This window comes from Solanum lycopersicum, chromosome 11 (assembly GCF_036512215.1).
Source record: "Solanum lycopersicum chromosome 11, SLM_r2.1".
NCBI classification, from domain to species: domain Eukaryota; kingdom Viridiplantae; phylum Streptophyta; class Magnoliopsida; order Solanales; family Solanaceae; genus Solanum; species Solanum lycopersicum.
Genome location: NC_090810.1, coordinates 42614120 through 42630267, shown reverse-complemented (window position 1 = coordinate 42630267; position 16148 = coordinate 42614120). Strand labels below are relative to the sequence as shown.

The window sequence follows — 16148 nt, the reverse complement described above, 5'->3', positions numbered from 1 at the left end:
TCATGCTCTAGGAGCTTGTTTCAATCCATACAGAGCCTTATTCAATCTGAACACATGATCTGGTCGCTCAGCATCTTCAAACCTAGGAGGTTGTTTAACAAATACCTCATCTTTTAGATCTCCATTCAGAAATTCACTTTTGACATCCATTTGATATAGCTTGAACCCCATAAATACAGCAAAAGCTATTAAAATTTTGATGGCCTCCATCCTTGCAACAGGTGCAAAAGTCTCATCATAGTCTATTCCATCTTCTTGATTGTATCCTTTAACCACTAACCTGGATTTCTTTCTAGTAATCACTCCATTTTCATCGAGCTTGTTTCTTAAAACCCATCTGGTTCCTATCACTGTCCTGCTAGCAAGTCGAAGAACCAGGTACCATACCTTGCTCCTTTCAAACTGGTGAAGTTCTTCTTGTATTGAGTTGATCTAGTCTGCATCACCTAATGCCTCTTTCACATTCTTAGGCTCAATAGCTGATATGAATGCTGAGAATGCAACTAGATTTCTTATTTTTGATCTAGTGTGAATTCAAGAGTTCAAAGGAGAGACAAGATTATCAAGAGGATGTAATGAACTATGTTTCCATCCTGGTCTCAAAGCAGACTGGTTGAGCTGATCAACATGTTCTTCTTCTTCAATGATGTCATCATTTTCTAGAGAGTTTGATGTACTCTGACTGGAATTCAGAGTAGTACCAGGTACCTCATCATACTTTTCAACTTCATCAGTCTTTTCAGATAGTCTATGATTATTATTATCATCGTCATTTCTCAACTGATGTTCTGCATCAGCTTCACTTCCTTCAATTTTTTGTGAATTGAAAAGCTTGATCACCTCATCTTCACCATTTGATGATTCACTTTTCAAGTATCCATCTTCATCAAACACAACATGAATGCTTTCTTCAATACATTGAGTTCTTTTGTTGAAAATTTTGTATGCTTTACTTGATGAAGAATATCCAACATACACTCCTTCATCACTTCTAGGATCAAATTTTCCCAGATCATTTTTTTCATTGTTCAGCACAAAACATCTGCAGCTAAACTCCCTAAGATAGCTCAACATAGGCTTTCTGTTATTGAGCAACTCATAGGGAGTCTTATTCAAAACATCCCTTATCAGACACCTGTTAGTAACATGACATGTTGGGTTGACAGCTTCAACCCGGAAACTTTGAGAAAGATTTGACTCAATGATCATGGTCCTGGCAATGTTCACCAAGGTTCTGTTTTTTTCTTTCCACCACTCCATTTTGCTGAGTAGTTCTTGGAGAAGAAAAATTATGACTAGTACCATTCTCCATGCAAAATTTAACCAGTTTTGAGTTTTCAAACTCAGTTCCATGATCAGATCTAATCCCAACAATCACTTGATTCAATTTAGTTTGAATCATTTTGAAGAACACTACCAATTCTTCAGGTGTATCTGCTTTTGATCATAGGAATCTTGTCCATGTGTACCTTGAGTAATCATCAACTATCACCAGAATGTATTTCTTGCTATTTCTGCTTTGAACCTTCAAAGGTCCACATATGTCCATGTGTAACAGCTCTAGTACTCTTGATGAAGTTACTTGCTTCTTTGACTTGAAGGATGATCTAATTTGTTTTCCTTTGACAAAAGCTTCACATATTTTGTTTTCACAAAACTTTAACTTTGGCAAACCTCAGACCAGGTCCTTAGTAATTAGTTTATTCAATAAAAATGAGCTCACATGCCCTAGTCTACAATGCCAGAGATTAGCATTTTCATTTTGAGCACTGAGACATGTCAGATCATCTCTACGAGACGTTTCCAAGTTGGTCACATACATATTTTTACTTCTAAAAGCAGTGAGAATCACTTTCTTTGTGGTTAGACTGACCATAGTACGCTTCTCAGAAGTAAACTTGACTTCATTTCCCTTGTCACAAATTTGAGATACACTCAAAAGACTATACTTCAAACCATCAACATGATACACATTGTCAATTGATTCTTCAAGAGACTTTCCCACTTTACCAACTCCCAAAATGTAACCCTTCTTTCCATCACCAAAAGAGACACCTCCTCCTTGAAGTGTCTTGAGTGAGAGGAAATTTTTTATGTCACCAGTAATATGTTTAGAGCATCCACTGTCGATATACAAACATTGACTGTTGCTCCTCTCACTCACCTGCAACAAGAATCACTTGTTAAGCTTGGGAACCCATTTCAATCTAAGTTCCTAGAAGGCAGACAAGGGAGTGATCAGATTGTATCTAGTCCAATAGGGCAGTTTTTGAATCTTTCTAACAAAAGACTTTGGAGCAGAAACAAATTTTTTCTTTGAAAATCTATTATTTGAAGCATGTTGTGGGGGACCAGGTCTCTCTTTTGATACTCTTTGCTTCTTAGTATAATTAGGGAGTCTTTCATGAGACCTTCTCCAGCCAGTACACTTTCCCTTTAAATGCCCATTTTTACCACAGTGAAGACAAAGCAGGTTGTCAGACACAAAAAATACTTACTGTGAGGATTAAACGGAGAAGTGATATTAAAACTTCATAGACCCTTCTTATTGAAATTACTCTGATTTGTTACACTTGACAGCAACTTAGAAGATTTTGTCCACTTAAGAGATTTTTCAAGTTCTTCCTTAACTTTGACAATATCCTTTTCTAAGTTGTTGCTCTTCTCCACAGCCAATCCCAGATTTTTCTCAGTATTTTTCAGTTTTTCTTCAGTTTCAACTTGTAAACCATTTGACCTTCCATTTATCTTTTCACCTTCTTCATTTTTGAGAGACAACTGTTTTTTGAATTCAATATTATCAGACTTTAGAGAGGCCATTTTATCTTCAATTTTCAATATTTTCTCCTCTAATTTAACCTGGTTTTCAGTTAAACTGTCAAGTTCAACATTCATAATGTCTCTTTCAGAGGTTAACTCAATCACTAAATCAATCATAACATTCGCTAATGTTCTCAATCTTTTAAGAGAATAATTATTCAGATCATATTTCATATCAAGAAGAGTTACCTTGTCACCCTCTTCTTCATTTTCTGTATGAGCCAAGAAAGCAAACAGTTCATTGAATATGGTTTCCTCTTCATGAACCACAACCATAGACACATCATTTGGTTCATTAGGATCTCTTGAGTCACTTGAAGAGTCTCCCCATGCAGCAAGAGCCTTTTTGACCACATAGTCAGCAGCAGCTTTGCTATCATTTTTACTGAGTACCAGGTCCCTTCTCTTCTCTTTGTCACCTCTTGGTTTTTGATGTTCATTATTTTCAGTTTTGAGCAAAGGACACTCTCTAATGAAGTGCCCAGCTTTTCCACACCTGTAACATGTATCATTTTGAGTTGCAATTCGAGGACCATTTGTTCCCCTTCTAAAGCCTTTGTTCTTTCTCACTATTTTTTGAAATTTATTGATGATATAAGCCATATCATCATCACTGGAGTCTTCCTCAGATTTGTATTTCAGCATCAAGGATTTATCCTTTTTGACTTCCTTCTTTGACAGATCATGATTTCGATTCATCTCATGAGTCTTCAGATTTCCAATGAGAGCATCCATTGTCAGCACTTTCAGATCTTTTTGTTCAGTAATGGAATCAACCTTGATTTCCCAAGACTTTGGCATAATTCGAAGCGCTTTCCAGACTTGCTTGCTCATGCTGATAGGTTTCCCAAGACTTCTCAACTCATTGGTAATGGAGGACAATTTTGTGAACATCTCATGAATGGTTTCTCCCTCTTTCATCTTGAAGTTTTCATACAAAGAAGTAAGCATATCAATCATTCATTCTTTGACTTGTTCAGTTCCCTCATGAGATATTTTAAAACAGTCCCAGATTTCTTTTGCAGACTCACAGGCTGAGACACGATTGAACTCATCTGGCCCTATCCCACAGACAAGAAGAGTTTTTGCCTTGTAACAATTTTTGACCTTCTTCGTATCATCTTCATCATATTATTGTCTAGTCTTTGGAACAAGCCTGGTTTTCTCTTTCTTCTATCATCGGAATAAATGGTCCATATAGGACGATATCACATAGCTCACTGTCTTCAGCCATGAGGAAATCATGCATTCTAATTTTCCACCAACTGTAGAAGTGTCCATTGAAACGAGGAGGTTGGGTTGAAGATTTACCCTCTTCTAGATTAAGTGGAGCAGCCATCCTTGAACAGATATCACATCCTTGATGTTAACCAGATAGAAAGTGCATGCTCTGATACCACTTGATAAAATATGTGCCTTCACTTATTAGTCAATGGACCAGGTCCTTTGACACACTAACAAGTATGTACAGAAAGTAAATTTAGTTTAAACAACACAACAATTTTACGTGGAAACCTCCTTGCTTAAGGGAGTAAAATCACGACGTGTCTCACAGGATTTTCACAATTGTTTCACTAATCTTTGAAACCAAAAGTAAAACCAGTTACACAACTGTGAGAAAAAGTTTTTAATCTCACGTTCAAGTAATAATCTCTATTGCTTGACAAACCTAAGTAGAAGTTACTCTACCCACTAAGCTATCCCTCTTAGACAACTTAGAATTTCACCACCACACACTGATTCCTTTATAGATTTAGGAAAAGTTTACAATATAAGACTAAGAGAATATATTCTTAAACAACTACACTATATGCTCCTGAGATTTCAGTTGTTGTTTGAATAATTCTTCTTTTTTGATTTCCGATAGCCTTTGCAATTGTTCTTGAAAATGCTTTATCAAGTTTCAAAAACTAAGGAATAATGTTTAGAAAAGTGACTTTTATATGGACAAGTCCCTTTCCTTAAACTCTTGGCATTGGTTGGAGAAGTCTGACTTTACTGGCGCCCTTGGGAACTGTGAACCCACTTTTTGTACCTTCTCTAGCTGGCAGTCAACAGACTAGTCACCTTGGGGAACCTGGTACCTTTACAAGGTCCTTGAGTTTGTCATATCGTCAAAACTACAAATAACATATATCTATCATTATTTATATTTATATACCAATAGAAAATAATTATAATAAAATAAAAAATATTTTCATTTTTTACCTTTTTGAGTTGAAGATAAAAAATTCTAATTTAAATAAATATTATTAGAAAAAGAATGTGTTATATAGAAATAAACAATATAATTTCTTACAGAAAGTATCAATAATGTACTTTTGGATCAAAGTATGAATGTAAAGGAAATTTTTGGACACTACTACACGGAGGACATTTTTGATCCTTTTTTCCCTTGTAATGATTTATATTGGAAAATGACAAAATTCTTTTCTTGATACGTCACAGGGACACTTCATTTCTACATGATGCTTTGGTTGAACTTGTGATTGACACAATTGAAAATATTTAACACAATATACATTCATTTATTCTCAATATATAACTTTATTTGTCCTCATTTTGTTTATTGTAATGTAGATGGAAAGAAGCCTTTTGTTGTTGTTTGGAAGCAGTTATGGTTTGTTCTTTTTGCCTCAAGTTCAGTTTTATGGTTTTACACATTTGTAGCTTTTACTATTTAATCTGATATTTTTATTATTTTTCTTTTTGTTTAGGGTTGTAGTGCTAGAATAGCAACGTCGAGGGTGGAACTTGGTCTACCTAAATTTAAGCTTGGACTTATTCCTGGTTGTGGATATATACATGTGAACTTTTATTATTTAAGTGTAACTTGTTGATATATTATTGTTGTTGTTGTTAAAGTCACACATATGGTTGAAGGCACTAAGAGTCTTCCATGGCTTGTTTGGACATCAAAGTCAATTGAGATATTGATGGTAAGACAAATTCTCTAGTGATATTTTGTGTTCTGCTTGAAGGCACCTCCTCTTATCATATACATTTACATGCCACTTATCCTCGGCTTAAATGGGCTCCGAAATGATTAAAAGAAGAAGATAATCTCTAAGTGTGCAATGAATTGATTCATTGATTTAGTTATGTTGAATTTGACAAAAGAAGTACTCCGGCCATTCTCACAAAAAAATTCTGTAATATTGATTAACTTGCTAGGGTGTTTTAATAGGTTAACTAAACGCTAAAAATATTGGAAGTTTGTCCTTTTTCCTTTTCATCTATCTTTGTACTAAACACTAGTGTTGGAATGTATTCACTCACCAAACAGTCAAGGACTAGGTTCCTTGACTTTGCAAGAACAGTAACTAACAATTGCGTCTATTTGTTTCAATAGGACCAGGTCCTCAGCACAATTACAATAAAAGATAGTATAGTAAGTTCGTAAAGTATAATTTGACCAACAAATTTATGTGGAAACCTCCTTGCTCAAGTGAGGAAAACCACAACCTGTTCTCAACAGGACTTTTCAAAATGCTTGCACTAATCTTCTCCAAGCAAAAGTAAAAGACAGTTTACAAAATGAGATTAGCCTGCTAATCTCCACACTAAGCAATACTTCCTATCACTTAGCTAAGCTAGAGTAGATACAACACTACCCACTATACTAAACCTCACCAATTAATATAGATTTTGCCAAGCGGATTACCACACTGCTTACTAAACCCCAACTCTCAGGACGATTTAGATTGGCTAAGCCATAACAATGTTTCCCACTAAATCACCTAACTCAAGATGACTTAGACTTCAAGAAATCAAAATAAGATCTTAATCCTTTATAGATTAGTATCAGATTTAAAATGTAAGAACATAAGATACCAAGCTCTAAGCAAAACAAGACTCTTTAGCACTCCATCTAGTTCTTTGTTGATATGAGCAGTGTTCTTCCTTGAAGATGGCCTTCACTTTTCACGCTTATGAATTTTAAGAGAAAATCCAAGTTTAGTTTAACAAAATCTTTAATTTGTGTTTGTTGAAAAGAGATAACAGAAATCACCACAAATTCATTGAGACCATCCTATTGGCTGAAGGCCTGCTGTTGCAAAAGTTGTGCACTAACACATCAAAAGTGGCAACTTTTCTGATAGATGTCTTGTCATCTTTTCATAGTGTAGTCTTGCAGGGACCATGCCCCTTGCAAACTCTTTGTGAGTTCTTGAAAAGTTTTTCTATTGACTTCCTTCGCTGAATGAATTTATTGATTATTTGTCATGTTGACTAAGTGAACCATAAAGAGTTATTGGTCGTTGGGAAAACAAAAGGGTCCATTCTGATTGATGTAGTACGCTGACACTTCACTAACCTTCTGACGCAGACAAATTTTACAGTTGTATCCTATTATCTTCCACATGGAGAAAAACTATGCAAGGGACCAGGTCCCTGCATTAGTGATATAGTTAATTTTACAATCTCGTCCTCTCTTCCTACTGGTGTCAGGCACTTCACTTTTCACCTACCACATGATATGACAACTTTATAGATGTTCCCCATTTTCATCTGGACGACAACTCTTTGTTAGGGACTAGGTCCCCATATTTGTGAGGATCATCAAAACCCCTAGTATATAATATTTCTACCCCTTTTGACGATAACATACAAATATACCTCACTGTGAGTTTATTCATTCATTTCATTGTCAGTAGTTCCAATAACAAGGATCTGGTTCCTCGTTGGATCGATAAATTTGTTAAATTATTAAAACATTATATCAAGTTCAAATGAACATCTCATATCAGCTTCGAACTACATTTTGTACCTTTTTGATGATAACATACTTATTCACCAATTCCCCCTATCGACAAGAATTCTTGGGGTAACTGGAGTTGAATCATCCCCAAAGTTTGTCAAATAATCAAAACATCAATATAGCATTTTCCCTCTTTTTGATGTTGACAAACATATTCACCAGTTCCCTCTATCAGCAAGAATTCTTAGGTATAACTGGAGTTTCATCATTCCGAAAGTTTTTCAAATCACTAAAATAGCATTTTCCCCTTTTTGATGATGACAAACATCTTCTTCCCCCTATCGACAGGACCTGATCCTCTTCAGGTAGCTAGCATTGATTACCCCTATCGATATGACCATGTATTCTTCCAGCAGTGATACCACCATTGATCTAATACTTCTTAAAGAATTTATAATACCATTGAACTCATACCGTACCTTAACAACTTACTTTCCCCCTTTGGCATCATAAAAAAGAGTTAAAGTAGTAATCAAGTTGACAGAAATGTAGTTCCAGCAAGTTCATGGCCACTTGGGAAACACTTAGCATGAGTAAAAATGCGTAATGTAATGAGACAATTTAGTATAAGCAAGACATTATTCATTCATATATAAAAGGTCAGCCATCAAAGTATTTAAGATATAGATAAGAATGAGAACAAGAACGATGCCCAAAAAGAGGAATGAGTACTTATATAGAGAGCTAGGAAGACAAGGGATGACTTAGAGGCAAGGGATCAAATGAATAGAATTAGCAGAGTATGTTTCTCTCTTAAAGTTCAAATTTTTTGCTGCCCCGCCATAATGTTGAACCTTTAGGGATGCCAATTTTCTCCTTTTTTTTGGTACCTGGTCCCTGTGATAGTGTTGTTTTAGAAGCAAAGCCTTTAGGAAAACCATTTCATTATCCCTGTTAGCAAGAGCAACTATCCTAACATCCAATGCAAGCCTGAGTTTCTCATAACTGAATGATTGGTAACACAAACTCACTTAAGGCCTCTTAGATGAATAGAGCACTAGTTAAGGAACCAATAAGAAAATTCCATTTATATTTTTCTTCATTTTTTTAAATAGACACCATACTTTTCAGTTTACCTTAAATTTGCAGAATATCAACTTATCCCTTTTTAAACACTCTTTTCCACTTCTTCATATTTTCTTTGAGGGCCAGGTCCCTCTTCAAACTTAAAGCATTTTCATCAAAAAAAATTCCAGTAAGAATAAAGGGGTTATCAATTTTAAGTCTGTTTTGAGAGAAGAGAAAAGAGAATTTTGAAATCCCTAATATTTGGAAGGTAAATTGATTGTTCTGTGAAAATAGAGAGAAAAATGGAATATAAAGAAAAGAAAGGAGGTATCATTTTGGTAATAAAAGATGAGACAATTGTTAGATTCGTGAATGGCAGACTTGTCGCAATTTTAAGGTTCTCATGTGTAACTTAAACTGCAATGTTAAGAGTGCTAACCTTCGAGAGAGGACTAGGTCTCTTTTTGTATTTTGAATGTCATTGCCTAGATTTGTCCTGATCTCCCTTTTACTTCACCTCTTTTCCTAAGTGTGTATACCTACAAAAGGGATGAATTTGAACTTGCTAAAACATACATAACTGAAAAGCAAAGACACCTGCTTCCTTTTCATAGTCATGAAAGAGTTGATCGCTTCAAGTAGGATCTATTCACCAAAGCTTTAACATTTCCATCATCGGCTTGATTATATCAGCCAAATTTTTAAGAGCTTCAGGCTGCTGCCTGGTCCACGATAGCTTATTCCATCAAGCTGCACTTGCTACTTTTACTGCCTTAGTTGATGAAAGAGCAATTGAATCTTTTCTTGTAATTCCCCATGAGTGAAAGATTAACGTATACAATAATCCACTCTTGAGGTATCCTTTCTATCAACTTGATACCTAGCATAATCAACATCACCATGTGATTTAAATAAAAAAGTCTTCTGATGGACAGAATAGGACCAGGTCCACTGTCTTCTTCAAATATCTTCGAATTCTACTAGCACCCTTCAACAATGATTTCTTTGTACATGAGTAGATTCTACGAACCCAGTTTATCAGCATTCAACTTTTAGTTAGTGCCTATGAGAGTAGAATTATTCTATGCAGTCATAACATCAAACTTTCAGCGGCTTCAGCTTCTCTGAGTTGGTACTAACTCCCTGTCTTTGATCAGACGTCAATTACCATAAATGTTATGCCATATTCTTCCATGTAGCTAAGTTCCATGCGAGTATACAACTTGTCCTAGCTTATGGCTTTAGTGAAGGTATCAGCCACTTGATCTTCTATTTTTCAAAACTTAAAGATCACATCACCCTTCTTTCTCATGGTCTTGACTTCAAGTATGTTAAGTCATTTGAGCAGCTCAATGATGTATTATTCTTGACAACCCAAGTTACCTTTTGAGATTTGCTTGATCTACAACTCGAAGAAGAGATTTAATTCTCCCATTATGCTCATTTCAACACTCACTTTTAATGAGTCAAACAAACTCTTTATACAACACCTCAAAGGTTGCCTCAAAGATGATATCACCAATATGTACATGAATAATCAGAAATTCCTTTCAAAGTGAATTCAAAGAGAGGGTTTTTTGATAATTTTACCTCTCTTGAAGCCATTGTTGAGGAGCAGCTTGGACAACCTATTAGCTTGTTAGGGAACCGACTGTCAAAATTTGCTTCTTTAAAATTGAGATTGATCAGCTTCTTCATTGTGACCTTCAGAATTCACATTATGAATTTGAACTGCATCATCTTTGTTCAACACTTTCTAGAGGACCGGGTCCCTCATCAGGTTCATCATCTACATTAGCTTTCTTAAGATTGTTGGATTCATGAAGGGAATGTTCTTCAGCAAGCGTACTATTCAGACCATCAATCTGAATTTAAATCAACTTTGCCATCTAAAAATCATCTTTCTTTTGAAACTTCTCGATTCTTCCAAGCTTATAAAGAATTACATGAACATCTTTTTCAATGAACACATTTATATTCCGGATAAGCCTTGTTGGAAGAAGAATATCTCACAAATATTCTTTTAACATTATTGAGATCAAACTTCTTGATATGATCATTTTGGTCACAAACATGTATAATTCACAACTTCAGTCCCAAAGTTCTTTGAAAGATTAATAGTCAGCATATTTCCTTGAAAGATAGTCCGATCTGCTTCTCCTTAACACTATTGTCACAAGCTTTGTCATCTGAAAAAATCATCTATACTGACTTGGACCGGGTCCCTTGACACAAGTTTAGGCAGTAGAGAAGCGTTCACATGAGCATGTCTCTCTTGTCATACCTCAACATTCTCACTTTAAGCACCCAAGCATGTGACAATGTCACAACAAATGTAATCATATAAGCAATAGAAATGTTCTTGCATCTCCATTTTGTCACAATCATCCGAGAGAGCTAGATTCTGACACCCTATTTTTGGACAAGCACTGAACTTTATTTAAGTCATCAAAAATCTATGAAACACTTAACATATTATACGTCAACCATTGACATAGTACACATTCTCAATAGTGTGTTCCATAGATTTCCCAAACATGCCTTCAAAAAGAACATACCTTTTTTTACCATCACCAAATGAGACACCTCCACCTTGAAGTGCCTTGAGAGAGAGGAAGTTTTTCAGTTCCCAGTCCAGTGTTTTGAGCATCCACTATTCATAAATCAACACTAGTTGTTGCCACTTCCTCTCACAACAAATACTATATCACGTGTTATCCTTGGAAACACACTTTACTTGGAGTTCCTAGTAAGCAAATAAAGGGTTCTAGTGCGGCAGATTGATATTTTTTAACATAGGAACAGAAGCACGACCAGTCCCTCTTCTGTTGAACAGGTCCCTTCTTCTGCCAATTCTTCTGTTGACCAGGTCCCTTCTTCTGATTGCTCTTATGTTGACCAATTCCCTTCTTCTTCTTGTTGGTCTATTGACCATGTCCCTTTGTCTTCCCATTCCTCTGTTTAGACTATTTTGAGAGGTTATCTTGGGTCCTTCTGCAAGATATACAATCCTTGTTCAAGTGACCATCACGACAAAAATGGAGACACAACAAACTACTAGACATGGGAAAATCTTTGCCATGAAGATTGTAAGAAGGACTTTTAATTGAATTTCCTAATCTCTTTCTATCATTTCGACTCTGACTTGTAAGATTAGCAAGAAATTTTTAAGATGAGGACCATTTGAGAGATTTGCTCAGTTCTTCTTTGACGCGGACCAGGTCCCTCTCTAACTGATTGTTTCTCTTTAAGGCCGCAACAAGTTTTTTTCAGTAGTATTCAAATTGGTTTCTAGATCGATTTGCAAGTTGCTGGCCTCTCCCTTTCCTCTACAACATTTGTCACCCAACACTTTTAATTTTTCTTTAAGTTTTAGATTTTTTGCTTCTAGAACTATCATTTTTTCTTCCGCATGATACATTCGGTACACCAAGGCTACCTTTTTTCATGAAGAATATCTAGGATATCATTCATAAGCTCTTTTTCAATTGTTGACTCAATGATAGAGTCAATCAAAAAAGCAGCTAGACTTCTCAACCTCCTAACATAATAAACCTGCAAGTTTTGTTTAAGATCAAAAAACGTTACCTCTTCTTCATCTTCCTCATCATCAGATTTTACCACAAAGACTTCATCAGAGTGCTCAGAGTCATCTAAAGCACTAGTGGAGTCTTCCCATGATATCATATTCCTCTTTATCATCTGGAAAAAAATTTCTCTCTATTGCTACTGGGAGGACCTGGTCCCCTACTTGATCTTTTCTTCTGTTGTGATCAACTTCAAGCACATGACAGTCTCTCATAGTGTGACCTAGTTGATAACACTTGAAATATATGGCACTAGAGCTTGTAGCACTGTCATGAGCTTCTTCCTTCATGTAACCTCCATAATTACTCATAAGTTTTTGAATCTTTTGAGTGAGATAGTCCATGGTATCATCTACTTCAAGGTTCTCACATTATGACACCTTGGAATCTAATGAATAATCCGTTTCTGTATATTCCTTCTGATCAACATCCCCTGTCAGGTCTAACCTTGTTTCCTCAGTTACCTCATACATAATTCTCAGTAGATCCCAAATTTTTTTAGCTGATTCACACGAAGAGATCAAATCATATACAGTTGGTCCGATTTCACACATTATCAACTTGTTTTCCTTGTAGTTTTTCTCAACTTTTTGTTTGTCAAAATCATTGTATTGTTGTTGAGTTTTGACAATGATCTTTGTGACATCCCCATATTTTACTTCGATAGATGGAACATAGGGACCGTTACAAATAAAATCCCTCAGCTCACGGTGTTAACCATTATGAATTCAATCATGTAATGTTTCCACCACTGATAGTGCTTGCCATAGAACAAGGGTGGCCTTGTTTAAGACCGACCTTCTTGCCATCTTAGTGGAACAACCATTTTTTCCACAAGAATCTCTCTTGGTATTAACCAGCTAGAAAACACCTGCTCTGATACCACTCGCTGGAATGTACGCACCCACCAATCAGTCAAGGATCAAGTTTCTTGACCTTAACAAGAACAATAACTAAAAGTTGCATCCACTTGTTTCGATGGGACCAGGTCCTCAGCACAGTTACAATAACAGACAGCAAAATAAGTGTTGAACGTAAAGTTTGACAAACAACTTTACCTGGAAACTTCCTTGTTCTAGGGACGGATACCACAACATGTTCTCAACAGGACTTTTCGAACTGCTTCCACTAATCTTCTCCAAGCAAAACTAAAAGCCAGTTTACAAAATGAGATTAGCCTACTAATCTCCACACTAAGCAATATTTCCTATCACTTAGTTGAGCCAGATTACATACAACACTACCCACTTCTAATCCTCACTGATTAATATAGATTTTACCAAGCGGAAAACACACTGTCCACTAAACCCCCACTCTCTGGACGATTTAGATTTTGACTAAGAAACAAAAATGTTTCCCACTAAATTACCTAAATCTAGATGACTTAGAATTCTAGAAATCAAAACAAGATCTGAATCCTTTATAGATTAGGATTAGATTTACAAAATGGCACATAACACACCAAGCTCAAATACAACAAGATTCTTTAGCATTCCATCTAGTTTCTTGTTGATATGAGCAGTGTTCTTCCTTGAAGATGGCCTTCTCTTTTCAAGCTTATGAATTTTGAGAGAAAATCTAAGTTCAGTTTGCCAAATCTTTAATTTGTGTTCATTGAAAAGAAGTAATATATATCACCGAAAATTCGTTGAGACCATCCCATTTGTTGAAGGCATGACATTGGAAAACTTATATACCTACCACAACAAAAGTGGCAGCTTGTCTAATAGCTGTCTTGCAACCTTTTCATATTGCAGTCTTACAGGGACCAGGTCCCTTACAAACTTCTCTGTGAGTTCATGAAAAGGTTTTTTGTTGATTTCCTTCTCTGAATGAATTTATTGATTGTTTGTCATGCTGACTAAGTCAACCATAAAGAGTTATTGACCGTTGGGCAAACAATTGGGTCCATTATGATTGATGTGGAACGCTAACACTTCACCAACCTTCTGACGTGGATAACTTTTACTTTTGTACTGCATTTATCACCTGATAGAGAAAAACTCTACGAGGGACTAGGTCTGTACATTTGTGAGATACTGTAATATACAATCTCGTACGCTCTTTCTACTAGTGTAGGAAAGTGCACTTTCACATACCACCTTACATGATAACTTTATAATTGTACCCCGTTTCTATCTAGATGAGATAAATCTGTTAGGGATCGGTCCCCGCTTTTGAGGATCATCAAAAAAACTAGAATATAACAACCAATTATTATAATGTGACATTCATTCAAGATCATTACTTCTGAAAAAGGGAAGGAGTTGAGTATTATCGATGATGTGGTTTCTTCTCATGAAGACCTCTTAACAATTCTTTATCTCTGTGAATTAGATATTGCAGAATGGCGGAAACCCCATATTCATACACTTCATAGGACACATAAAATTGAACCTATACATGAGTCATCTTCCATCTTGGAATTTAAAAGACAACAGGTTTTGAAGACTTCTCAAAGTATGCCCCATTATAAAGCGTGCCTTGATATGATCGAAGAAGGTATCATTTTTGGAGGATATGTTGGAGTTTTGAAGGTGAGCCTTATAACACAAAACCTAAAGTTCTTTCCTAGCATGCAAAAACTTGAGCAAGAAATATACAACTTCAGGTTTATATGCCAAGTCATTTTTATAATCATCTACTTAATTCGTGACTTGAAAGTCGTTTATCTGTGCTGTAAATTCCACAGGGAACCAATGACACCATTAACAAGATGTTTTTATTATCGTTAATACAAATTTTGAGGGGAAGTTTCAACTAGTAGGTGCAAACTCATCTATTATACATTCACAATTTATGTTTTAGTCCAGAAAGGGAAGTACAAATGGTGCGGATGGGGTACATTGTTGACATAAATTTGTTTCCTAGCTGTCGTTTACAGGTTAACTTTATAGTTTCACTTAGATTTTCTACATGAGTCCTTGTTTTTTTTTCTATTTTTTCTATTTTCTTTTGAATATTTGTTTTGAGATTTGCCCGTATGGTTTAATTTGTTAGTTCTCGAGTTAATCAGTTGCTGCTATTTGTAGGAAGACAATGTTTTCAGAGAACTAGTGCTCTCAAAATCTGCTAAAGCTCTACTGCATGCTTATTTTTTTGAACGTGCAATATCAAAGGTAAAATCACAATGTATTAGTAGCTTATGTAAGTCATTCCTTTTAAGAACTACTTTAAAATTGTTGTGTTGCCGGTGATCCTTTGATTCAATTGGAACTTCTACTATGTACAAGTACTAGGCATTACTAACTGTAAGCTTAAGCACTGAAAAATAGAGGATATTGTTGTTATTGGTGGTGGTTTAATGCCTTAATGGGCTCTTGTATTGCCAAAACTCTTATATTCACTTCCATAAGTTTGCTCAAAAGAAATCTTTAGATTGTAGTTTGAAAGATCCATAAGTTGCATGTGGAAAAAAGAAGTCATTTTCACTTCTTCATAAATGGAAAGGTTAATGTAGCCCACAATGGATAAGTAAGTAGGACGACATTGAGGATCTAGGACGATACCTATGTCATAGATCTAATAACAAAGTTGTTTATTTCCCATAACATTAGACATGTTAAAGGGTCAAAAATGCTCTTAAATTATGTGAAAGGAACAAAAATGACATTCTTTTTTAGTTTGACTCAAAAATGCCCTTACCGTCAATACTTTGACTCAAAAATTCTCTTGTAGTCAATACTTTGGTCCATAAATGCCCCTATAGTTACTCAAAAATGCCTTTTTTCTGAATAAATATATTATTGTTTTTCATTTTAAACACATCTTCTACTTAATTAAAATATTATTAAGGGACACTATTCTTGTTTTCTTTCTTCTAAAATCCCTTTAACAAATAAAAATGTTGGAAATATATTTTTTCTTCTTAATCTCATTTTATCAATTAAAATAGAATAAGCTCATGTACTATTGCGATAGATAATATATGTCATATATACATATATATGTGTGTGTGTGTGTGTGTGTAT

At 35.4% G+C, this 16148-nt stretch overlaps 1 protein-coding gene across 1 annotated transcript; it reads right to left on the bottom strand.

Annotated features, from left to right (window-relative positions):
• LOC138339417 (uncharacterized) lies at window positions 1-12277 on the bottom strand. Its single transcript, XM_069291014.1, has 9 exons — window positions 12179-12277; window positions 11149-11243; window positions 9244-9312; window positions 8413-8527; window positions 2572-3741; window positions 1724-2164; window positions 1470-1525; window positions 556-1135; window positions 1-402 (listed from the first exon to the last, which is right to left on the bottom strand). The coding sequence occupies exons 1-9, from the start codon at window positions 12275-12277 to the stop codon at window positions 1-3; spliced, it is 3027 nt and encodes a 1008-aa protein (XP_069147115.1).
• Window positions 12278-16148: the final 3871 nt, after the last annotated feature.